At 39.1% G+C, this 26,016-nt stretch overlaps 1 protein-coding gene and 1 long non-coding RNA gene across 6 annotated transcripts in view; one reads left to right on the plus strand and one right to left on the minus strand.

Moving 5' to 3' along the window:
- The window catches only part of LOC138758062 (uncharacterized), a 37,271-nt gene extending 15,213 nt beyond the window's left edge, over positions 1–22,058 (plus strand). For all 3 annotated transcript variants that reach the window (XR_011354116.1, XR_011354114.1, XR_011354115.1), the window contains 2 exons: positions 18,553–18,657; positions 21,811–22,058. This is a non-coding gene — a long non-coding RNA (uncharacterized lncRNA). The remainder of the gene's footprint in view (positions 1–18,552; positions 18,658–21,810) is intronic.
- lrba (LPS-responsive vesicle trafficking, beach and anchor containing) overlaps positions 20,690–26,016 on the minus strand; it is an 871,588-nt gene continuing 866,261 nt past the window's right edge. For all 3 annotated transcript variants that reach the window (XM_069926437.1, XM_069926436.1, XM_069926438.1), the window contains 2 exons: positions 23,206–23,357; positions 20,690–21,958 (listed from right to left, as the gene is read on the minus strand). In XM_069926437.1, coding sequence (XP_069782538.1) covers positions 21,868–21,958; positions 23,206–23,357 — 243 coding nt within the window. In that variant the 3' untranslated portion in view covers positions 20,690–21,867. The remainder of the gene's footprint in view (positions 21,959–23,205; positions 23,358–26,016) is intronic.

Genomic DNA, 26,016 nt, shown 5'->3' on the forward strand with positions numbered 1-26,016 from the left:
ATGTGGATAATGCCACAGCTCCCCTCAATGAACTCTTGTATTTTTTTCCTTTTTGCTGACCAACTTAATCGATTCTAATAGTTTTGCAGATTCTTCATTACCTAAGCAATGTTTTTTAATCACACAAGATTAGTTTCTACAGACCAGTTTCTCCTGCTCCCTCTAACCTCACCTATAACATCAAAACATTCATGGATTTCTTGCTTCTAAGACAGAAATCGCACATGTCGCTTGTCTTCGCAAATTATCCTTTGAAAGCTCTTTCCCTTCTCAGACTTTCAAACAGGCTATTGACCCTTTTCCTGTCTGTTTCTATTGATTTTCCGTTTGAAACTCTCCACCGGGCTCTGTCCTGCTCACAACTCATGACTGACCTCAGCAAAGTTAGACAAATTTGAAGCAAGAGCAGATCCTTGAAGTTTCGTGGGATCTAATAATTCTTTCCAGTTGGCTTGTTGCATGTTGATTGAAGCACAATTGACTCAATGTCACTGGAAGATTAAAAATGATTTTGCTGCAAATGGAAGGTGAAGGAAGCTGACCAAGTACTAGACAAGCATGAGTGATGCCAGTGAAGATGTCATCCATTTATATGTCCTTTTTTAGAACAAAAGCACCTGCACCTAATGAATAAATATGAAGTACAATTGTGGTTTGAGACTTAAAAGAATAAACATCAAACTTATCCATTGAACTATAGAACACTGCAGCACAGAAACAGGTCCTTCAGCTCATCTACTCCATGCCAAATTAATTTTCTGCTCAGTCTCATCGACCTGCACCTGGACCATAGCACTCCATACCCCTCCCATTTATGTACCTATCCAAATTTCTCTTATATGCTTCAATTTAACCTGCATCCACCACTTCCACTGGAAGCTCATTCTACACTCTCACCCCCCTCTAAGTCAGTGGTTCTCAACCTTTTTCTTCCCACTCACACACCACTTTAAGTAATCCTGATCCCTCTCTCCCTCCCTTCCAAAAAAAGTAATCCCTCTGTCATTAGTGCTCTGTGATTGGTAAGGGATTGCTTAAGGTGGCATGTGGGTGGAAAGGGAAGGTTGAGAATCACTGCTCTAGACCCAATTGTTACTGAAATATTTTGCTTGAGAAAAATTGTCACTGGCCCATTTCCTTTGGAGTTATGAAACCATGCACATAACGAGTCAATTAGGTACAATTAAAACAGTGGTTTTCAAACTTTTTCTTTCCACCCACATACCACCTTAACCAATCCCTTACTGATCACAGAACACCTATGGCATAGGGAATACTTAAAGTGTAATGTGAGTGGAAAAAAAAGGTTGAGGACCACTGCTCTAAGTGAAGTAGTAAAGACTGGATAATCTATTCCGCTGATATTGATTGAAATATAAAGATTTGCCAAAATCTTGGAGAAAGCTTAATCATCATCACCTAGGGACATTGGTAGTGCCAAATCCAACAGATTTTCCAAACCATTGAGTGTTCCTTATTTTGGAACCCAAACACAATATTATTTCAATTGATTTTACATGTTAAAGAGTAGTATAATACATGTTCCAATGAATTTGGTGACTCTAAAAGGAGCATTCCCAATCCCAGACTCAGGAAATTCAGCACATTGCCAAAGTTACTTCCCAATTTTTTAAGATGCCCAACAGAAAGTATCCTGAGTGGATGCATCACAGCATGGTATGGGAGTTGCTCTTCTCAAGGTCGCTGGAAAGTGCAGAGATCTGTGAATGCACCTCAGGCCATCACGCAAACCTACCTTCCTTCCATTAATTCCATCTGCCTCAGAGGAGCAGCCGACACATTAAAAGACCAATTCCGCCCCAGACACATTCTCCCCATTTTATTGGGTAGAGAATGTATGAGCTTGGTACAAGGATAGTTCCTTAGTTTCTTTGCCACTGTTATCTGATTCTCATTGGTAAAAGATGCCCTTCTACTGATTTCACTGTACTTTTCTTTAATTCCTGTATTTTGTCTTCACAATGCTATACCATTGGTGTAATACTACACCCTGTGCCTTTATTTTAATAATGTACTATCTAATATACTTTATTATGGGTTTACTTGCCTGAATAGCTTGCAAAACAAAGCTTTTCATTCTATCTCAGTACATGGGACAATAAACAATTGATTTCAATCCTGATTCCTGCTATTTCTGATCCAATGTTGGCTTCAGCCCCAAACCTGACGCATAACCCTGAGCCCTGGCTCCAGCTGCACATTCTCCTTACACTCTGGACTCCAAGGTTCACGTTGCAGACCAATGAGTGAGCTTGATGCCGGGACATCAGTATTTCCAAAAAAATTGATGGAGTGTTTTGATGAGCAAATCTCATATCCCAAAAGGCCAAGTGAACATTCAAATCCTGAATCCATGCTGCGAATATCATTGAGGTATTCAACTCGTTTTATTCTCTCATTAATTTTAAAGATGAATGTTGGGAAAAATAAAGCTTACTCGCATCTCAAGAAAGCACAGGATAACAGTACTTAGCTTCACAAGTTCCTGTTGCTAAGTTTTACTTTAAGGGCATATGCAAAAACACAAAAATGCTGGAGGAACTGAGCAGATGTAGCAGTGTCCAATGGAGGTAAAGATATATAATCAATGCTTTGGGCCTGAGTCCTTCTTCAGGGTATGAGCCAAAAGCTGGCAGGCACCTGAATGAAAATGCTAGGCGAGAAGGGAAGAAAGGGTCAGGGAGGAGCACAGGCCATCAGACAAAATGTGATCATTGGACATCGGATGGGAGAGGAAAGGTGAGAATTGATCAGGGGAGGGGTGGATCTGTGAATACAGAGCTGGAGAAAGGAGACAGAGGAGGTAACCATATGGCACTAAAATGGACTTTCCCCATTTCTATTTGTTCCCCAATCTCTCCCCTTCCCCTAACCCTATTTCTCCTTTACTATCTCGCTCTCTCTCTCTCTCTTCCCCATCATTATTGCCAACACTCACTTTCTCTTGAGCATTTCTCTCACTTCTACTGAGTGAATATTAATAATGAGATTATTGTCATATACATTGTACAATGTACATTATGCAATATTCTTACTTGGAGTTGAACAGGTCATTCTTAAATGGATGACAATAGTACACATAATTTGAATTTTTAAGAGACAATAAATACAAAAGATAGAACAATAGTCACTACAGCACAGAAACATGCCCTTTGGCCTTTCTAGTCTGTGCTGAACTAATATTCTGCCTAGTTCCACAGACCTGCACCCAGACCCAAACCCCTCTCATTCATGTATATGTCCAAATTTTTCTTTAATTCCAAAATTGAGTCTGCATTAACCAATTCAGTCGCCATCTTGTTCCACACTCCCATCTTTCTCTGCGTAAAGAAATTCCCACAAGTTTTCCCATTAAACTTTTGCCCTTTCACTTAAACCCATATCCTCCAGTTTTATCTCTCCTACGCTCAGTTGAAAAAGCGAGTCACATGAGGCTTTTTGATGTGTAACCTGCAGACCATGGAAATATGTTGGCTGTAGGAGATACCAGTGCTCCCAAAGCTGCCCCGAGGCACTCCCAAGTCCCTACAACCAGACCGGCGATCCTGGGATGACCACAGCGCAGGTTGCGTGACAAGAAAAGAGAAGAGGGAGTGGGCACTAGAGGAATAGCCCCTGCAGAAGAGCAGATTCCCCTCCCTCGGGCCGGGCCACAGCCCAGCAGTGTGCCGCCAACGTGCGGTGTGCGGTAGGAAGGTTGGGCAAAGCTGAAGTCCTCTGCAGGGAGCGGCCACAGAGGTCGGCAAGCCAAGGCTAGGCCAGGAGACCTCTGATGAGGCATGGCCTGCCTCAGAGGCAGCGTGTAAGGCAGGCACTGGCAGGGGGAAGCAAGATGACAGCAATGGGGAGGAGAGGCTGAAGAGGGTCCGCAATGAGAACCTCAGCCCAGGACCAAGCCAGGAGAGAGCTGAAGCTGGCAGCAGCAGTGAAGGTCCTATCAGTGGTCATGGGCAAGCCCTGGCTTCACCAAGTGGGGTGTCAGCACCAGGGAGCACAAAGGTTAGATTGCTCCATTCCCCAGACTCCACTCCCAGCAGTCACTCTCCCCATCCCGGCGGCGGAAGAGGGGAGGGGAGGGGAGGATGGGATGTGGAGGACGTGGCTTCACCCTGCTGCAGGAGGCAGCTTTACATCGCATCGATTCCCTCAATGTGTGCTCGCCTGTGGATGTTGCAATAGTGCAGGTATCTGAAGAGACCAATGGCGGCAGCATTCCCATAGAAAACATAGAAACAGGAGGAGAAGTCGTCCATCTGGCCCGTCGAGCCTGCTCCCACATTCAGTGAGATCACAGCTGATGTGGCCATGGACCCAGCTCTGCTTTACCCCCATAAACCTTAATTTTTTTAAGATGCAAAAATCTGTCTTACTGTATCTTAAATATATTTAAGATGCAGCCTCTACTGCTTCCTTGGGCAGTGATTTCCACAGAAAATCAGTCAGGATTTTGAAAATATTTGGTATGTATATGAGGACTTTTTGATCATTGAAACTACTACAAAATAGCCATTTAAAAACAACATTCATGAATAAATATTATTATGTACATGTATTTCTTAATATTTATATAATTTTTTTGTAATAATATGTGCATGTAAGAGTGAAAACATGTATGTAATATCTTTCATCTTTACCGTATGTAGCTCTGATGTTAAGCAAGATTGGCCACCCCTGATTTATACCCATCATAATTTTGTATCCCTCTGTCAAATCTCCCCTCATCTTTCTACGCTCCAAGGAATAATGTCCTAATCTGTTTAATTTTTCCAAGTAACTCCATTCCTCAAGCCCCAGCAACACCTTTGTAAATCTCCTCTGAACTCTTTCAATCTTAATGATATCCTTCTTGTAGTTAGGTGACCTAAACTGCACATAATGCTCCAAATTTGGCCTCACCAATGTCTTACAAACTTCACCATAACATCCCAACTCCTACATTTACGAAGGCCAATGTGCTAAAGCTTTCTTTTCAACCTTATCTACCTGTGACACCACCTTCAGGGAATTATGCATCTGTATTCCCATATCCCTCTGCTCTATCGCACTCCTCAGCGCCCTACCATTTATCGTGTATGTCCTATCTTGGCTTGTCCTTCCAAAATGCAACACCTCATGTTTGTCTGTGTTAAATTCCATCTGACATTTTGCAGCCTATTTTTTTCAGCTGTTCCAGATCCCTCTGCAGGCTTTGAAAGCCTTCCTCACTGTCCCTTACAACTCCAATCTTTATGTCATTTGCAAACTTGTTTATCCAATATACCACATTATCATCCAGATCAATGATATAGATGACAAACAACTATAGACCCAGCATCAGTTCTTGAGGCACACCACCAGTCACAGGCTTCCAGGAGGTGAGTTAATCACCACTCTTTGGGTTCTCCCGTAGTGCCAACGTCTAATCCAGTTTAGTACCTCACTGTGTAATTATGTGTGTAAATAAGAACTACATTTTCCAACGGTCGGCGGAAACCAGAAGAGGTAAATGAAGTAGTAGCGGGCGTTGTTGCTGAAAGTCAGTTGAAGCAGCTCAAGGAAAATAAAATCAGTTAAGTGTTAAACCCATTTAAAGACATTCTTCTTGAAAGAACAATCATAACATTCACCATGAACACCAAATGACTGAACCTTTCTGGTTAACCTCCAATGCAGAACCTTGTCAAAGGCCTTGTTAAAGTCCCTGTAGGCAACACCCATGGCATTTCCTTCATCAATTTTCATGTTTATACATTAGTTATATTTACAGTTATCCTCGTGCGAGAAAAAGAATGGCTTTGCAATAGTGCAGTCCTTTTCCAGTTTTGTAACAAAGGAAAGTTCAAGATCCTGATAGGTGCTGGAAAGAAATTGTTATTGAACCCAGACATGCTGGTCTTCAGGCTTCTGTACCTATTACCTGAAGCTAGCAGTGAGAAGAGGCTATGATCTGGGTGAGGGGGTCTTATATGATATTGGCTGCCTCCTTGTGGCAGCACCTCACATAGATGTCTTCAATGGATGGGAGGTGAGAACCTATGATGGGCCTGGCTATGTTTACCACCTTTTGCAGCTTTCTGCTTTTCTGGGCATTTGAATTCCCAAACCAGGCAGTGGTGCAACCAGTCAGTATGCTTTCCACAGTGCACCTGCAGAAGATTGATAGAGCATTCAATGACATGCCAAATGTCCGCAGACACCTTAGAAAGTGGAGACGGTGTGCCTTCTTCACAGTTGCTTCGATGCATGGCTCCAGGGGAGGTCTTCTGAAATATAGGCTCCCAGGAACATAATAGTTCTAATCCTCTCCACCTCCATCCCATCAATATGGATGGTCAGGTGTGTGGTCCCTTGGCCTCTCCTTCCTAAAATCAACAATCAGGTCCTTAGTCTTAGCAATGTTTTGAGGAAGATTGCTTTAGCATCACCCAACCAGATGCTTGATCTCCATCCTGTATTCTGATTCGTCCTCTCAGACAATGGTGAAGGTATCATTGAATTTGTGGATTGAGTTGGAGCTGAATTTGGCTACATTGAGTTGAGTTGTGAACATACAGGCAATAAAGAAGAGGGCTAAGCATGTAGACTTGGGGTGCTCCTGTGTTGAGGAGGTGATGTTGCCCGATTCACATCAATTTGCATCTGTTGATGAAGTCGAGGAACCAGTTGAAGAGGGATGAACAGAGTCACAGGCCTTTTAGTTTGGTCAAAAGTTTTACTGGTATCATGGTGTTGAATACCAAGTGTTAGTTAATAAGCAATCGCCTGATGTTCAGATTTCAGATTTATTGTCAGAGTACATACATGACATCACACACAACCCTGAGATTCTTTTGCCTGTGGGCATGGCAGAATTACCACTAATTAGTACTGCAAGAAATAAACTGGATTCAGTGTAAACATGTAAACCAGCAAAGAACTGCAAACAGATAACGATTGTAAACAAACTGACTGTGCAATACAGAGAAAACAAAAAGAAAATCAATAAAATGCACAAGTAAGAGCCCTTAAATGAGTCCCCGATTGAGTTTGTCATTGAGGAGTCTAATGGTGGAGGGATAGCAGCTGTTCCTGAACTTAGTGGTGTGAGGCTTGTGCCACCTCTTTCCTGATGGCAGCAGTGAGACCAGAGCGTGTGCCGGGTGGTGTGGGTCTTTGATGATGTCTGCTACCCTCCAACAGCAGATCTTATTATGGTCCAGGTGATCTGACAGAAAGTGTAGGACCAGTGAGATGGTGTCAACCTGTTGTGGTGATTGGTGAACTGAAGTGGGTCCAAGTCTTTCCTGAGAGAGGACTTGATTCACTCCATAATCAATCTCTCAAATTATTTCATCACAGTGGATGTCAGTGCCAATGGCCGATAGTGTTGAGCCCAATCATTTTGCTCTTCATGGCTCAGGAATGATGAATATTCCTCTGAAGCAGGTGGGGACCTCCGACATTTGTAGTGAGATATGCAAAATGTCTGCAGAAACCCCAGTCAGTTTGCTTTCACGTGTTTTGAGGACATAGCCAGGTACATTATCTGAGCCAGATGCTTTTTGAGGATTTGCTCTCCTAAGGGTTCTGTTCGTCAGCCTCAGAAACTGAGGTTTTTCACTGTTTTCTCTTTTGAAGTGAGCATAAAAAAGCATTGAGCTTATATGGAAGAGGGGCATAGCAGTTAATGATTTGGCTTCATTTCACCTTGGAGGATGTGATGGCGTGCAATCCCTGCCACAGCTGTCGAGCATTAGTCTAAGCCTGCAGCTTGGCCCGGAATTGTCTCTTTGTATTGGTAACGATCTTCTGAAGGTTGTATCTTTTGTCTCTTTGTATTTCTGAATCTTCTGACCAAAACAACACAGATCTAGTCTACAACAGTGCATGGATCTCTTGGTTAAACCACAGCCTCTGTTTAGGATACACCTGGATAGGATTAGTAAGGACACACTCATCCACACATTTCCTAATAAAGTCGGTAACTATTGTAGCATATTCATTCAAATCTGTCACCAAGTTCTTGAATGTTGCCTAGTTCATCAACTCCAGACAGTCACAAAGCCACTTTCTGCCTCCCAGAATCATCTCTATAGAATCTTTACTGCTGGTTTTGTGTTCTTCCATTTCTGCATGTATGCAGAAGGAGAAACAGTTTGGTGGTCCAACTTCCTAAAGCGTGAACACGCAATGGAACAGTCAACATCCTTGATGGGAATGTAGCAGTGGTCAAGAGTGTTCAATCCCCTGGTTTTGCAGGAGATATAGTTTGGAAGGACCTTCTTAAAGCTGTCCTGATTGAAGTTTCCGCTGATGACTGAAAAGGCATCAGGATATTCCATTTGATAATTGTTGATCACTGTGCATTGATCATCCAGTGGTAACTTAACGTGTACCTGTGGAGGGATGTAGACTTCACTCAAGACAACTGAAGTGAATTCCCTTGGGAGGTAGAAGGGTTGGCACTTCAGCACCATATATTCCAGATGAGAGGAGCTGCCTGGGACAGGACCACCATGTCTTAGCACCATGAAGAGTTAATCATGAAGTGGACACCACTGCCTTGTCCCTTACCTGAGGATGAAATGTGAGGAGAAACCTTCAGGGTGAAGGCCTGAGTCCTTCAGTTGGGGATGAACCTTGTGTCTGTGAAATAGAGGACATGGCAATTCCTCGTCTCCCTCTGGTACAGCCACCTTGCCCTCAGGGCCTAAACTTTACTTTTCAGAAATGATACACTTGGCTGCAGATGTTGTGATTGTAGTAAACTAAAATGCTGGAGGAACTCAGCCGGTCTTTTCAGCATCTATAGGAGACAAAGATATTTTGCCAACGTTTCAGACCCGAGTCCTTCTTCAAGGAAAAATCAGAAAGGACAGAAGCAGGATAGATCAGAAAGTCTCAGAATTCAAACAATGGGGGAGGAATCCAGAGCAATAAAAGGTGTTAATTGGATATAAGGCACCTGGTAGAATTTATCATGTCTGTGCGAAAGGGGACAGGGAATAGAAGGTTGACGGGGAAGGAGTGGGTGGGGTTTTTTAACAAAAGACAGAGAAGTGGATAAGGTTGGAGGGTGCCCAGTCAGAAGACGAGGTGTGGTTCCTTCAATTTATGGGTGCTCTCAGTCTGGCAGTGCATGAGACCATGGACAGACATGTCAGCAAGGGAATGGGATGGAGAATTGAAATGGGTGGCCACTGGGAGATCCACATTATTGTGGCAGACAGAACCAAGGTACTCAACAAAGCGATCTTCCAGTCTCTGTGCAGTCTCTCTGATGTAGAGGAGACTACAACGGGAGCACCAGATGCAATAGACGACCCATGCAGATTCACAAGTGAAATGTTGCTTCACTTGGAAGGACTGTTTGGGGCCCTGAATGGTGCTGAGGGAGGAAGTGTGGGTGAAAGTGGACCATCCCCTGTGGTCACAAGGGTAGGTGCCAAAGGAATGATTGGTGGGGAGGGAGGAGTGGAAAAGGGAGTCACGGAGGGAGTGGTCCCTGTGGAAGGCGGAGAGGGGAGGAGAGGGGAATATGTGTTTAATGGTGGGATCATGCAGCAGGTGGCTGAAATAGTGGAGGGGGGGTGTGTTGGATGTGGTGGCTGGTGGGGTGGTAGGTGAGAACGAGGAATCCTGTCTTTGTTGCACGTAGGGGGCAGAGGAAGCCAGGGCAGATGTGTGGGTAATGAAGGTTACCCAGGTTGATGGTGGTAGAGGGGAAGCCATGTGGTTTGAAGAAGGACAAAATCTCTGATGATCTGACATACCCTTATTATGTCCAATTAACACCTTTTGTTGGTCTGGATTCCTCCCCCATTGTTTGAATTCTGAGACTTTCTGATATATCCTGCTTCTGTCCTTTCTGATTTTTCCTTGAAGAAGGACTCGGGTCTGAAACGTTGGCAAAATATCTTTGTCTCCTATAGATGCTGAAATGACCGACTGAGTTCTTCCAGCATTTCAGTGTGTTTATACACTTGGAGTGGAGGGAGGAAATGGATCTTCAGTCTCACTTGGAGTTCTCTCTATCAACCACTTCAACATGCCCTCTCCCTCCAAGCTCACATTTTCCCCTTTATCCTTGAGTGATCCTGCCCTCTCCTGAGTTACCAACTTGTTTTTATTGTAAGTGTAACATTCTTTAATGTCCATGTTTGAATTCTATTTTTTCTAGATCCAATGAAAAGTTATTGACGTGAAAATGTAATTCGCTTTCTCTTTCTACAGATGTTACCTGACCTGTTGGAAATTTTTGGCATTTTTGCTTTTTATTTGAGTCTTGCTCTTTGAAGCTCAGGGAAGCTCCCTTCAAAACATCATAGTGAATGTTGCCACTTTCCTCGGGATCATCTCACAACTCTCACTTCTGAGTCAGATTGCCACAATCAAAATTGGGTCAAAATTGCCAAGCATTATAAACAGGTCTCTTGCAAATCTGAGAAGAGCCTCTCAATGAATGGAAACTCAGGGGTTAGATATGCAAGGAATGAAATACTTTTAAGTCATTTATGCTTTCAAGTTGTGGAGATGACAACTTATTTTGTTAAGCGCTGTCCTTACCATTTGAACGCGACCATATGCTTGGTCACCAATGTCATCTTCATGCTCATTCTAAAAATAAAATAGATTTAACTGCCTGTTGAATTGAGGGTAAGTGATGTAATGCCATCCCCTCCCAACTCCCACCCCCCCCTCCCCCCGCACTGATGACTGCCACTCCTAATCTGTGAATGGTTAATATAATGAAGGAGATCAGAGAAAATATGTTTAAGAACTTGTGCAGGTCCTTAACATTAAACACATGGAGAAATATAAACATCTTAAACATTAAAAAACAAAATCTGAGCCTTCTTTGGCCAAATTAAAAACAGTCGGTTAATGTTGCTTTGATGGAAATGTTGCTGTATGACTTTGATCAACTAAGTGGAGGACTTCTGAATGATTACGACACACAAGCTGCTGTATGTGTAACAAAGATATCTAAAGATTGCTGAACTTTCGTTTAATACAGTTTTTACTTTGCAGAGAGGTTTTAAGATAAATTATTTAATTAAAGTATGAGTACTAACATGCAATATTTGATGCAATTTTTCCTCTTGAGTTGTTGCTGTTGCTTCACCAGGTTCTTCAGACCAATGGAACAATTGTTCTTAACAATCATCCAAGTGATGTTCTCTATTCTCACTATTATAACTAAACTCGAAGATCAGTTATTAAAAACAATAGCAGTTCTGTGTTGCTTCCTCATTTTCAGAGTGGTTTTGTACACTATTGGGATATTGGGTCACAATCTAATAACCAAATTATTTAATTTGAATATAAAATGATCATGAAATGCCCTCTGGAAAACTCATCTCTAATATCTCCTGGGGAGCAGGAAAGTTCAGTGCAACAGAAGCAGAAGTGAAGAGCAAAGTCGAAGAATTAACTTCAATCAGTACCTTTGTTACAAGTAACTGAGCAAGTTTTCAAACTAAAATGTTTAAAATAAAGTTTAAAAAATGCACCTGGTTTATAAACCATCAGTTAAATAGAAAAGAGCAGCTTGAGCAGAGATATTGATTTAAAAGTCTTTTTTTTAATTAGCTTAATCAATCACACCTGTTGATTCAAATGCTATTTCAAATTTTCTCTATTATTCTCATGTACATCCTGATGAATTAGTTTATGTGATGACAAAATATGTAGGACAAAGACTACAGTCATCAAACAAAGCAACTAACTGCTCTTGGTCCTTCACCGACTCAAGGGTCTGCTGCAGAGCTGTTATACAAATGTTTATTGTAATTCCAAAATTGTGCCCTTGTGCAATATTTCAAATATTATGGTATAATTAGGATTGGTGTCGATTCAAAATGTGTATATTTAAGCAGCCGTAAAATGCGTTAGGTGAACAATTTGAAGATAGAAAATAATCTAAACCAAAGTGATAAATAAAAGTTATGAGAAACTGAGTAAAGGAGGAAGACAATTATTGAGCAACTCTTGTCAAGTTTTCATCGTTCAGTTCAAAAAACATCACATGATGTGCAGATTACTGAAGGTGACCTGCGATAAAGTGGAGAGAATTTTTTTTTTAAAATGTACTGTTCAGGCATGAAATGTTACAAACCACGGTCAGTCTGGTTCTTGAGCATGAAAAGCTGAGATTTATCATACCAACATGCAGAAATCCTAGTTACAATATAAATCATATTTGCACAGGAATGTCATCACAAAACAGTTTCAGCTGATTGTCCTGCGAAACATGTTACTTTAATTATTTTCTTCCCCAAATAAAAATCAACAAATGTTATCAATATTAGTGTATCACAACCAGCTTGATTTTTATGGCAAATTTCCCTGCTCAGCTATGAATTATCTGACCAGATTCAATATGTAGACATTCATCATTCAAAGCAAGGACAAGCCCCAATCTCTTGAATCATGCATCTGAAACAGATGTATGCCCTGCTCCTTCAGTGGGAAAACATTTGACCTTGTACAAAATCACTGGATCAAAGTTTAAAACACAAACTTCAAACCTTACAGGACTTTTTGGAAACAAAAAAATATTAAATGGCATATTTAAATTCTCTATTACTTATATGATCCTTTGCTTTGTTTGAAGATATTACTGTTAATAATGATAGGGTTTATTGTCATATACATGTACAATGTACATATGCACCAAAAATCATACCTGCAGCAGCCAAACAGGTACTTTGTAAGAAAAAAACTATGATACTGTTGAAAATAAACTGCTCTTGAACCCAGAGTTACTGGACCTCAGACTTCTGCAACTCCTTCCCGAAGATAACAGCAAGAAGAGTTTGTAACCAGAGTAACAGGGGTCATATATGTTGTAGACCACCTTCTTGCATCAGCAAGGTGTATTTTTTTAAATGAAGAAAAGTAAATGAAATCAAGTTCTATAGAAAATAACAAACTTAATGAAGAATTTGGTTAAAGCTCTAATCAATTTACCAATGAACATATATTCTGATGCAAATCACATCAAATTGATGTTAGTTGATGGCTGAAACAAAACATTCATCCATTCTCCTCAAACAACATGGTTCTCCAGAGGCACCAAGAGGCTGTAGACATTGGAGTCGGCAAAATATGAGATAGAGCAAAAAAATGAGTTGCTGGCGAGACTCAACAAATCACGTAGCAACTGTGGAGGGAAATGGAGAGTTGGTGTTTTGGATTGAGGTCCTCATGAAGACTAAATGTGGAGAGGGAAGACAACCAGTATAAAGAGGAGAGGGAAAGGATTGAGACAAGGGTCAGTGGGTGATTGGTGGAGCCAGGATGATCAATAGAAGGACCCAAGTGTGGGAGGTGAAGGGGGAGGAGTTGGGAGACAAAAGCATGTGATAGTTTTCTAAATAATTATTCAAAATCAAACATCCTTTTACAAAAATAAATCTGATAATCCTGGCCGCTTCAATGAACAAAGTTACTGTTTCTGATTAATGGTGATTCATTGTGGTTGGGAAAAGAAGCAGGTATGTGCTGCAGAGGAATGGAGGGGGAAGAAGAGAGAAACAGGAAGATCAATGAATGGGTGGAAGGTAAGAGAATTCGATGAGTTATGGCACAAAAGGAAAGAAATAAAATACAAACTTGAGCTCTCCCATGACAAACTGTAACAATGGATTCATTTCCGAGATCACTGAGTTTGGAACAGTGTAATGTGCTTATTTGGGTATTTTATCTGGAGCTTATGTTCACCATCATTAATCGTGGAAGATGACAGCGGATTTGGTATTTCCATACAGTTAAATGCAGAAATCTGGTTACTGCTAGTGATCCATCTCTTTCTGCTCCCCAGTCTTCTCCAACAGAGTCAAAGCAAATTATATGAACTGACATGAATTTTATTTATGAATTAGTATCATTATAACATTCACTGAAAATCAAATATGCTGTGGCCTTCCATGTTTCCCCCCCCCCCCCCCCCCCATGTCTCAACCATCCTCTCTGGTACTATTACCGTCAGAAGTAACTCCACTACTGGCTGTCATTCTCCAGGCTACCAACAACCAAAATTATGGAATTGCCTTTCCTTCTCTGCTTTATAAAACATCCTTAAAAACTCCGATCAAGTTTATAGTCTTCTAATATCACATTTTATGCTGCTCAGAATAACTTTGTTTCATTTGATAATGCTCCTTTGAACTATGAATCATCTTGGACTGATCATTTTTACACGCACGCACGCACGCACACACACACACACACACACACACACACACACACACACACACACACACACACACACACACACACACACACACACACACACACAGTTATTGAAATCCAAGTGAATGTTATCAATCTTCCAAGCATAGCCATTATTTTTCAAATTTGATGGCCCTGAATAAAACACTAATTTATGCAAGCAATTTTTTGCAGCAATGTTTTTTTGTAATAAATTCAAACATTTTTAATGTTTCTTCCTATTCTATTGTTATTCAATATCAGAGATTCTCGTGAACAATAGGAACAGATATTGGAAAAGGGAAGCTTCTCCATTGAAATTGCTTTGTTTTTTTTAGAAGTTTCCTTTGAGATCCATGGAGAGCACCATCACTTTACTGTAAACTAAAATTCCACAACAATGTTGAACAAATCTACTCCAAAGATGAGTTACTATCCCATGGGTCAACGGTAACATGTGACCTCAAGATTCAAATCATCGGACACTTTCATTCTCCATTGAACTTTGACGTGTTCTCGGCTTCCTGTACTGTTCTAATAAAACTCAACAGAAATTTAAGGCACACTCTATCCTTGTTCAATAATGCATTAAATCAGTGCAACAATTTTAGACAATTCTGCTGTTCACATATATACCTCTTTGGGTACCTTATTTCTCCTTCTCCATTGTCTTGAATGACCATCATTTTTATTCAGCCTACCTTCTATCTGATCACATTCCAGTTTGCCATATCTTCTTCTTTTACTGCATCCTAAAATTTGTTTTAACTCGTATCTTTTCAGTTCTGATGAAAGGTCATCAATCTAAAACATTAACTCTGCTTCTCATTCCATAAATGCTGTCTTTACTTGAGTATTTCCAGCAGTTTCAGTTTATGTTCAGCAGCTGCAGTATCTTTAATAACGCATTGGAATTACTGCCGTCTGCAACATGTTGAGATACTTTTCATTCTGAGTAACAAATAATGCATTTGCTTTTCATCAACAAACCTGGAATATTCTCCCATAAACATGACCTGTGTGTAAATGTTTATATTTCAAACATTGCAAAATGCTTTGCGTTTAACGGTTGAAATAATTCATGGTCTGAAATAATTCTATTCAGATCCAAGCAGAGATGCACAAAGTCAGGTTTGGAGGGCTATCTTCTGGTTGCAGCAAGACATGTTTTATTGCAATTTATTTATTTACAGGATGTGGGTGTTGGATTTGTTCCTGAATTGAGAGGTTCTAGATCCATTGAGCATAAAGAAATGGCAAATTTCTTTACTTGAAAAATATTAACAAACCTTGTTTTTATTGTTTGTTCATTACTGTCACTGATTTTCTTTTTCTTTAAAAAAAAGTTTTATCAAATTATTTAAATTTAGATTTTCCATCTGCCTAGGCAGGTTTCACATTGATGTCTCTGGATAAGTTATCCAGCACTTTACAATTGCAATGCTACTATATGCAGTTTGTTGATGGAAAGTCTATACATGTGACTCACTAGTGCAAGGAGCCACTGGGCATATGGTGTTTATTAACTGTTTCACATAATTTGTGCAAAATATGTGCTTCAGAGGCAAACAAATGTCACAGATCTCAACACACCAAAGTCACCCTAAATGGCTTACATTGTTGTGAAAGGACCAGAGTCTAACTGGACCACTGTCACCCTTCACCCTCCCTCTCACTTCTATCTTCCTTCCTTCCACCATTGTGACAAATTATGTTATTTGTATTGTATATAGATATGTTTTTGGGCGATAAACTGGGGCAGGTTTTTTTTAGTGTAGGTCACATATAAACACTTCAAAACAGATCTCATTTAAAATACTGGAGCTCTACTCAAGCCAGAAAGGGTGGCTCCTTGGGGACCTTTGCAAAAACTTTGGGGAGTGCCCAAAAGACTTCACCAATGGATTGTTGTCTTGAAAAGCAATAGACGAAAGAGATCGGAGGAGTAGGTTTGGAACTGCAGGCTGTCTGGAGGGCAGCTTGCTGTTCTATGAGAGTCATGTGGTTTTTGCAAGCAGAGAGAATTGAACAGCTTTTTCTCTGAGAGAGAGAGAGAGAGAGAGAGAGAGAGAGAGAGCAAATTCAGTTCTGCAGTGTTACAGTCAGCAGCAGCAGTTGGGACTGGAACAGGACAAGCTGGCAAGCTTGTGGAAAACCCCATTTGGAAGATGGGTTGTGAGTGTTTAGTTCAGCCTGGTCAAAGCCCATGTGGTCCATACAAGAGGAGAGGACTGGCTGCCTAATGTTTCACTTGAAATAAGGAAAACAAAAGGAACTCTGTGGTGACCTGAAAGAAAGAGGTTATCATCTGGAAAACCTTGATGGGGCAAGTTTCTTTGGCAAGACACTGACGTGGCTGATTAAAAGGGATCAGTTTGTGTCCAGGAACAACAAATCTCTCTCTGAAAACCGACAAGAACCTTCCTGAGTGGTAACCATTACCTTTCAAGCACTAAAGCCTGGTGAAATTCATAAACGTTAAATTCTGTGCACGGTATAAGAATTACCTGCAACCAGTGAACTTGAAGGAATGAGAAGTGAGATTGGACTGTGAATCAAAGAACTTTTTCGAACTTACACACACATTACATACATGTGCACTTAGAATTAGAAGGGGGCTAAGTTAGTTTGTTGTTAATAGTGATGAGTTGAAGTGTGATTCTCTTTTCATGTTTAAATATAATTAAAAGCAACTTTTGTTTAAGTAACCATTTGTCTTGGTGAATGTCTATTGCTGCTAGGTTTTGGGGTTCTCTGGGCTCGTAACAGCATACTCAGTCCTAATACAGGGTGTCAACCCAAAATATCAACCATCGCTTTTCCTCCACAGAGGTTGATCATCTTGCTAAGTTCTTCCTGTAGTGTATTGTTTGATCCATTGCCAAAGGAGAAATCATTGTCTAACTCAGGAGCTCCCAAACCTTTTAGACCATCAACCCCTTCATGGAATCCTTGATCCCTCATTGACTCCCAGGCATGTACAAATAAATAAATAGATAAGTAGACATACAGTTTCCGTATGCATTAGTGAGGGAAACTGCATACCAAACCCTGCAAGACTATTGTTCTGTATCCCCTCCTCCCTGTGAATATCTCTCATGAAATATAGGAATACGAAAAGGAAAACCTGTTTACTGTCATTGTGGAAATCATGAGAAATGTACAAAATATTGAACATAATGTTGGATTACAACATAAAAGTGTTCAAACTTACCGAAATAAGTGGAAATACAGCATGATAAATGAATATGCCATGTGAAATATAGGGAAATACACAAAGAAAATCCCTTGACATCACCCAACTCCCTCTCACTAAATGCTCTCCAACACTCCTAGCAAACAGAAAGAGAGAGAGTGAGAGAGAGAGGAAAATCTGTTTGCTGTCATTTGGCATAGATATAATAATCAATCTATGTTCCCATTTTTGGTAACAATTGGTTCCATAGTGTCAGAGGAGTTTCGTGAGACAGACAGACAGAACTTTGTGGATTCCTATACTAAACACGTACGCTACATTTTTATTACCCCCAGTTTTGATACCAAACCTAACATCAATAATTATAATGAGAGAAAAACTTCACAAATAATATAGGTTTAGTTGATTTCACTGTTTAGTTGATTTAATAATGGCAGAAGATTTCTGGGATAGAAGAAATAGAGGCAAATAATGAGATTAGAGTTACAACAAGGACATTTTTGAAATATACTTTGGCACCTGAAAGTTTCTTCACTATCCAGTTCATCATTGTTTCAATTCAAAAATAAAATAAACATACCTTTTACATTAAATAAGTTGGCATCATTAATGGGAAGGGAAGGATGTGTTTGATGAGCATTGGCAAGGGAATTGATATATACAGGTATTGGTTAGAGATTGTTGAGTTTTAGTCGTAAGTCACCACGCTCTTCCAGGATCAATCTGTTCCTCTGCTCTTTTATAACCTCATTTGTGTGGCTAAAACCAGCTTCAACCATTTATGAACTTGGGAATGAAAGTAAAAATGGCTCAACCACTGCACTAAACTTAGGGTATTTAGTAGCAGTGTTTATATTGCTCCAATAGTTAATTAGGCTTTTACTTTTGAACAATGATTTAGCTTTGAGATCCACACACATGAGTTCAGTTTCTAAGTGAGATTCAATGTCTGCATTTTATATTTCCAAATCAAATAGTGTAACCAATGGTATATGATTTTCTTTTCTTTGCTATATTAAGGGAGGTACTTGTTTGATGCTTTCAGTCTTCCTTCATTATCAGCACTGGCAGGTGTTTTAAAAAATGTCTAAATTTGGTTGATTTCTGATTTTTTTTCTCTTTCAGTGCCTAAAAATAATCAAGATCTTTGTTTTTCTTATCAGAGTGAATCCTTTCGAGGTGGTCTTTCATCTTCTCAGGTTTCATGGCATTACTGAAAGTCTTTTCACGTAACCGGCACATAGACGTTGTTTCATTAGTAAACGAAGGTACAAATCCAAATTTCAAATACTCTTATGAATATCGTCGGCATTAGCGTCCGCCATTGTGCTTACTAGAAATATAGCAAATGTACACAGTAAATGCACAGCTATCAGTTCACTGACACCATTCCAATAGCTATGGGTGTCGAATATGCACTGGACTGTCTCTGGACTAGTTGGCACCGTTGGACAGGAAATGACGCGGCCGGGATACTCAGCCTAGCATTACCACAACCCAGATTTTCATTATGTTCTTGAAAATAAAGCTAAGGTTAAGCTAAAATGTTTTAAAATGTTAGAATGATAATGATGAACAATATAGTTAATACGTTTATCGAGTATTTAAAAAAAATAGAGCATACGAGTAAAGAAAATCCAAGTCAATTCATCCATGTGAAAACAGGTATAACAGTCCATTGTCTTGTGATTCCAACTAATAATAAATTATTATAACTATTATCATTATGTTTCAGTAAACAGAATATTAAATAAATAGACAATAAAAACTAATTATATATAAATCAGAAATGTGCATCAGCAAGTTGTATTTTATGATTATTTCTTATATGAATGTCAGCTTTCAACCCCAAAAGTTTAATCAACCCCCCCCCCCCCAATATTTATCAACCCCCTTTTGACCCCCAGGCATTTATCGACCACTTTGGAGATCCCTGCTCTAACATTTATCCCTCAGTGATTGTTGATTCCCTCCCCATCTAATCTCAATCACCTCAACAATCCTCTTCACAACATCATCTTCCCAATCCTCAGTTCTCAGTCTCTTTCCAAGCCACCTCCCTCGGACTAGAAGGGCCAAATGGACTGTTTTCTGCGCTGAAGTTTTCTATTGTTTCTCATCCTATTTTCATCCCCTTTTGCAATTATGCTGTGATCACAAACTACTGTCGCAGTATCCTGCAGGACACTATTAACCAGAGTTTTCTGAGCTTTATTGCAACTGCACATATCTTGCCTTGTCCCCTTGAAGAAGTCATTAGGGCTAATCAAGCCCCAGAGGGCATCACCTAGAGAGAGAAAAGTGTCAAGGAGAAAGTTGAAATCTTGGGGAAGACAGTATCAGAAAATAAACAGTTCTACAAGAGTATATTTCAACCTGAGGACAATATTCCTCTCCCTCCTTTACCAAACAGGATAAGGAAACTTCAAAATTCTGAACTACATTATGTGGAAAAACTGAGCAGTTGAGTTGTAGGTGAAAACAAAGCAGAAATTAGTATTTCAAATTAATGACTGTGCAACAGTTTCAACAACTAAAATTAAATAATCACATTTTCCTATTATTTTTCAGATTATTAAAATGAATGTTGAAGTTAGTTCTCCACAGACATAAAATCCACCTTTTAATCAAATGCACTCTTCAATCTAGAACCCTCATTAGCTTTCACAATAGGAATAGTTGGTTGAATTTAGTCAGTTGGATTACAATAGATGATATAATAGTTCAGTGTCTTGGGCTTAGTTTTCAAAGTTCTGGTCTTAATCAAAATGATCCATTTGATTGTTGGATCTTTTACTGCAGTAGGAAGGGGGGGGGGTGCTGAATTCATTGATAAATCAGTTTCAATATGCCACAAATAAGAGGTATTTGAAACCCCAATTAATAACCTTCATATGAGATGAAGCTGTCAATTACAAGTCAGTGATGCCAGCTGGATTTCTCTTTACAGATTTGGTATAATTAAATGCAAAAAAAAATGGTCATTGCTTATCTGAAACAGTTACATCCAGGGAATCTAAGCAGGGCTTTTGTTCTATAATTAACTTCTTACAAAGGCTGGTATTATTTCTCCAGCTGAGACCTAGCTGTCTTTAAAGAGCTACAGATCTGCAGTTGCATAGCCTCAGGTGACTGTGAGTTCTGTTGCAGGAAAAGAAAACATGATCCATAAGTCATGCAAAGTCACGGTTTACATGAGGTGCTTAGAGATTTGCTTGATATAATGTTATTTAAATAAACAGCAGCTGATCTTAAGGTTGGATTGTTTTAGTACTGTCAGTCAAAAAAGGCTCTTCAGTCTCAAGATACAAGTGAACTTTATTGTTGATCTCATTACACAAACTGAAATAAATTCATTCCAAATAATCACCAAAAAAGCATTTCTGAGTTAGATTTTGAAATACAGTAACTTGGTCCCTCTGACAGGTTACTAATGTGCGACTAAGATGCCAACTGGACAAATATTCACCCAGAAAGATGGAATGTTTTCAGCAATCTAGTTTATGAAGGTTTCTAGGTTGTCCACAACATCTGAATTGTAGGATTTCACATATACAACAAGCATAACAGGAACTCAAACAGAATCTCACAATTACAAAGAGTTATCAGAATTTAGCATAACAATGTTGAGATTATAAACATGTTGAAAAAAAAGCAATAGAAATGAATTTAATGGATACAATTCTCTGAAATGCACACACTAATGGAGAACAGACAAAACTTGATTTACTTGTTCAACTAAACTCTGAGGAAAAATCTCTTGTCCAGCCAGCAGCATGCCAATGACAAGAATATAGTATTCAACACATTGTTATAAAGATAAAAAATCCTTGATCATAATTTAAATATTGCTTTTTTCCCCCCAGTAACATCAGTGCTAAGCTACCATAACATTAATGGAAAAATTACAGAAAAGAACCATGCCTTAGAAAGGATTTGTATAACCCACGTGCAAACCTTCTCCCCAAAAAGAATATTAAAATATGATTTCTGCATATGCAATAATTAAATCATAGGTGTAAATAATATTGCTTAATTCTAACATAATTATGAACATCTGATTAAAAATTCAGCTTTACATTCTTTTAAATCAGTCACTTATTCTTCTTACAGAGAAGGTAAAGAAATAGTCTTGTATTTCTTATGAATGACATTTATAAAGAATCATGTAAAGATTTGTTCCTCCTAAAAATAGACATTTTGTATTTCTGCAGACTTATATGCTCTGGTGTTCTATTAATGATATGTCAAATTCCTTGTATTCTACAAAAATAGCAGTAAGCATTTCAAAATACTCTGCTTTCCTAGAGACTTTTACATTCAGATTTATTAATGATTGCCATTATATACAGTGGCAGGATTGTATGATTAGATTGATTAAAAACTGTCAATGCACCTTTGATGGCTGCTTATTCTTTTAGGAGAACGTCTCATGATCTCAGCACGTGGTAGCGAGCTCCTGTGCGTTAAATGCACTGTTAGTATCGAGTTTGATACTCATGATGCCATCGATTAAAATCTATGTAAAACAGGACTATGCTTCCAGATGCCATGCCAGTGATGACAACCCTAAATGTAAAGACACACAGTTAATCACAGAGAACATAGACCACGTCCATCATCATTGTTTAAAATCCTTCCAAATGAATAAAGACTAGAGTTAAGATAACATTTTGTGAATAATATCATCTACATCTCTTTGCTTATTTTGTTTTCACGCAGGATAATATAACACATGATGCCTATCTAGATGATAATAGCTTATTTGATAACAACTTAAATTAACTGCAATGAAAGTCCCCAATTTTTGGACATGCTTAGTTTCGTGAGCCTACTTGGGCAAAATAACTAAAACAAGAATTGAATGGTATTGTAGATTTGACGCTGATATTTTTTTCCTGTGGTATTTCAATGCAACTCATTGCTGAGAATGCCCATCATTTGCCAGTTGCATCAATTCTAAAAGGACTCCAGATTATTTTATGCCAGTTCCTTGCAGCATAAAAGCTGCAGCAAGTATTTTCTCCTAATGTAGAAGTAAACTGCCAGCTCCAAGAATTTACAACGGACCTGGTATGGGAAACATTAATCAACTTTAATGAAGTAAGTTGTTCAACTGAGGTTAGGAATGAGGCACTCTGTTTACTGAGTTGGTTATTACACACTTATTCTGCATCTAACCACGCTCTGCTGATTAGGATTTCGTAACCATCCTTGTTTCAGATGAAAGGCCATTAAATGTCAATGAAAAAAGTGCTAACCTAATGAATTTCTATAAAATCACTGAAAAGTTGAATTTCACTCCGAACATAACAAGAAATGTTAATTCAATCTTGCAGAATATCTCATTTGAACATGTTGAATTTAAGATGGTTTAATCTACTCAGAGTTCAAGTTTATCAATGTTTACTATTTATCCACTGTTGTGTTCAGTCTGCTATGCATCAAATGATATGGTCAAATGAACAATCATGTGTTCTATAGCCTTTTACAAAGCAATCCATTGCAAGTTAAACCAACTTTGCTTAGAATGGAAAGAAGATATTTGGCTTAAAAAAGCATAAAGCAAAATGGAATGTGCTGCTTCTCATATCATACTTCAGATTCTTAATCGATATTTTCATGGTTTTTGTAAGGTTAAATGTGGATCATTTCAAGATTAGGAGATGGGATATTCCTATCTACGATCCAAATAGTATTGTTATATTGTCTGCTTCTCACTTGACAAGCACATGTCTGAGAGTATATTTAATTTTTGATTGACAGCTTTCTGCCCAGCTTTACTGAAACAGATGGTGCTCTTTAAAATGTCTTACCTTTGATCATGGGACATGGCCATGGATCTAATGCCAGCATCACACCCTGGGTAGGTCATGAGCTGTTTGAGGTCCCAGACCTGCCACAAAGCCACGACTCCACTATCTCCTCCAGTGATGAGGTATTGGCCGTCACGACTCAGTAGCATAGCCTAGAGAAGAACAGCAGATCATACAATGTAGCTCTCAGCACATATCCACTTAGTCATCTGCTGTCTTTGCCTGCATCTCAACAGCTGGTATTTTAAAACAAGCTTGTATATTAACAGTATCACCCAGGGCTTTCTCCAAGGACATAATGTTCTCACTTCTAACAGAAAACTGACAGTTTTATTTTTCCTAGTATGTCAGTTTGTCACAACTGTAAATCGTTAAGTACACTATCCTCATCTTCCAACTTATACTTATTTTAAGAAAATGTGTCATTTTGGCTTGAACTGGCCAACAAATCAAAGGCATGTACTTTACAAATAGCTGCAATGAAGACATTCTTTGGTCAATTGCTTTTGTTTCTTGACAAATGATGCTACTGCTTGAGTTATTTTCATGGTGTTGTAGCACAATCACGTAGCCTCATGCTACATTTACTAATAGAATGACACAATTCCCACTTCTATTTTGTTTAGCAAATGTAGAAAGTCCAAAGATTGTGCTCTTCAAAACCAGATATATTAACAACCAGATTTGATTTGCCACTTGGAGAGTGACCACAGCTTTCACAGATCAAGTGTTTCTGTTGATTTTCCTGAAAATAATGTGCAGAATTTCTGAACGTTTTGAGAAGACTGGAGAAAGCCTTTTTGCAACACTACCAAGTCATCAATAAATTCCAACTCAACATCCTACAATGCAAACACAAAATCAGTTAATAACTGGAGCTAACAGTTGGCGAGCACAGTTGGTGCGGTGGGTAGCACAACGCCTTTACAGTGCCAGTGATCAGGACTGGGGTTCGAATCCTGCGCTGTCTGTGAAGAGTTTGCATGTTCTCCCTGCGTCTTCTTGGGTTTTCCCCAGGGTCTACGGTTTCCTCCCACCGTTTGAAAAGTACTGGGGGTTGTAGGTCAATTGGGTGTAAATTGGGCGGCACGAGCTTGAGGGCCAAAATGGCCTGTTATCATGCTTTATGTCGAAATTTAAAAAAAAATAAAAGCAAGTGCATTTAATCATCAGTCTGTGTATCATTCTAGACGAATAATGAAATTTCATCCTGCATAGTTGGGTGCTATAATTCTAAGTAAGAGCATTGTCAGTGTTTTGTTATGATATAAAACTGCACACAGCCAGGTGGTGAAGAAAATTATTATGGTCATAAAATCATCAAATATTTCAAATAAAGACCATTGTTCATAGCTGCCAAACTTACAGCCGCTATTACTAGAAATGTAACAGTGCTGCCATAATGTCTGAGAAAATTAAAATGTTTGTAACTATGAGTAAAATGCAAACCACCCACACATCTTTACCAATTTATGATGCTAGTTTCTTGTGAAGAAATTAACTTTTGTGTGAGAGACTCATATCAAATATGACTTCCATCTTTGTTATTTTCAAATCAAATCCAATTGATGCAATTCATCGAGGACATTTACCATGTAGCCCACAGTATCTTTGAGGCACTATCTTCAAGGAAGAGGCATAGAAGCATTAAAAACCAGGACTGCCAGGCAGGAAAACAACTTCTTCCCGCAGGCGGTGAGACTATATCTATATAACAGTTTATGGCATGGAAACAGGCCATCTCGGCCCTACAAGTCCACGCCGGTTCACTTAGACTGTTGAACAATTCTAGAAACCCGCAAATTATTTTTATATATATTTACTTTGGATTGCTATGTACACAGTATATTTCATTTGTGTGGGCGGTGTTCTATGTGACTGTGTGTGTGTATACTGTTTCAACAGGCTGCACATGTATATACGGTACAACTCCAATTATCTGAAATGGTTAGGACCTATTTCGGACAAACAATATTTTTGGAGAACTGGTCATCTTTTAAAAACAGCCCAGTAGCAACAGCAAATCACTTGTAACAGTCTGTAAATAACAACAAACAACAAGGAAGGCTTTTTAATGATGAAATAATGTTTAATTCTCACCCCAAAAAAAACTGAACAAAATAAGATAAATCCAACACCAAAAACTCAAAATTCTACACAGAGGTTTTTCCGAAATTCCAACATTTTTTCAATCTGTAACATCAGTTCATCTCTAAAAAGATTTTGGATAACTGAGTATTTCTGATTGTTTCAGATATCCTCATTTATTCAAATTTTTCAGAGGCGAAATGACATCATTTCGGCTTCTAAATATTTTGGATAAATGAGGATTTCTGATTCATATGAAATCCTCAATTATCCGAAATTTTTTTCCCAACCAAACAGATGTCACTTCCAGGTCCAAAATATTTTGGATAATTGAGGATTTTGGATAATCCAATTTCAGTTAATCAGAACTACTCTAATGTGCAATCAGATGACTTGAATTCCTTGGTAAAACTACAGAGAGCAATTTGTGAGCATGTATTTCAAACCCTTGACTTTGATTGTTTAAATTGTATGTTTAAATCAGAGCATTGGATTTGTGGAGATTAAATTTAAACTTAGATATACAGCATTGTAACAAGCCAATTCGGCCCCGTGAGTCTGTGCTGCCAAATTTACACCCTATTAACCTACACCCTGGTATGTTTTTGAAGGGTGGGAGGAAACCAGACCCCCCGGAGAAAACCCACGCAGACACGGGAGGAACTCTTTACAGACAGCGCGGGACTCGAACCCCGGTCCAGTCCCAAAATGCTGGCACTGTAA

The sequence above is a fragment of the Narcine bancroftii genome, chromosome 3 (genome assembly GCF_036971445.1).
Source record: "Narcine bancroftii isolate sNarBan1 chromosome 3, sNarBan1.hap1, whole genome shotgun sequence".
NCBI lineage: Eukaryota > Metazoa > Chordata > Chondrichthyes > Torpediniformes > Narcinidae > Narcine > Narcine bancroftii.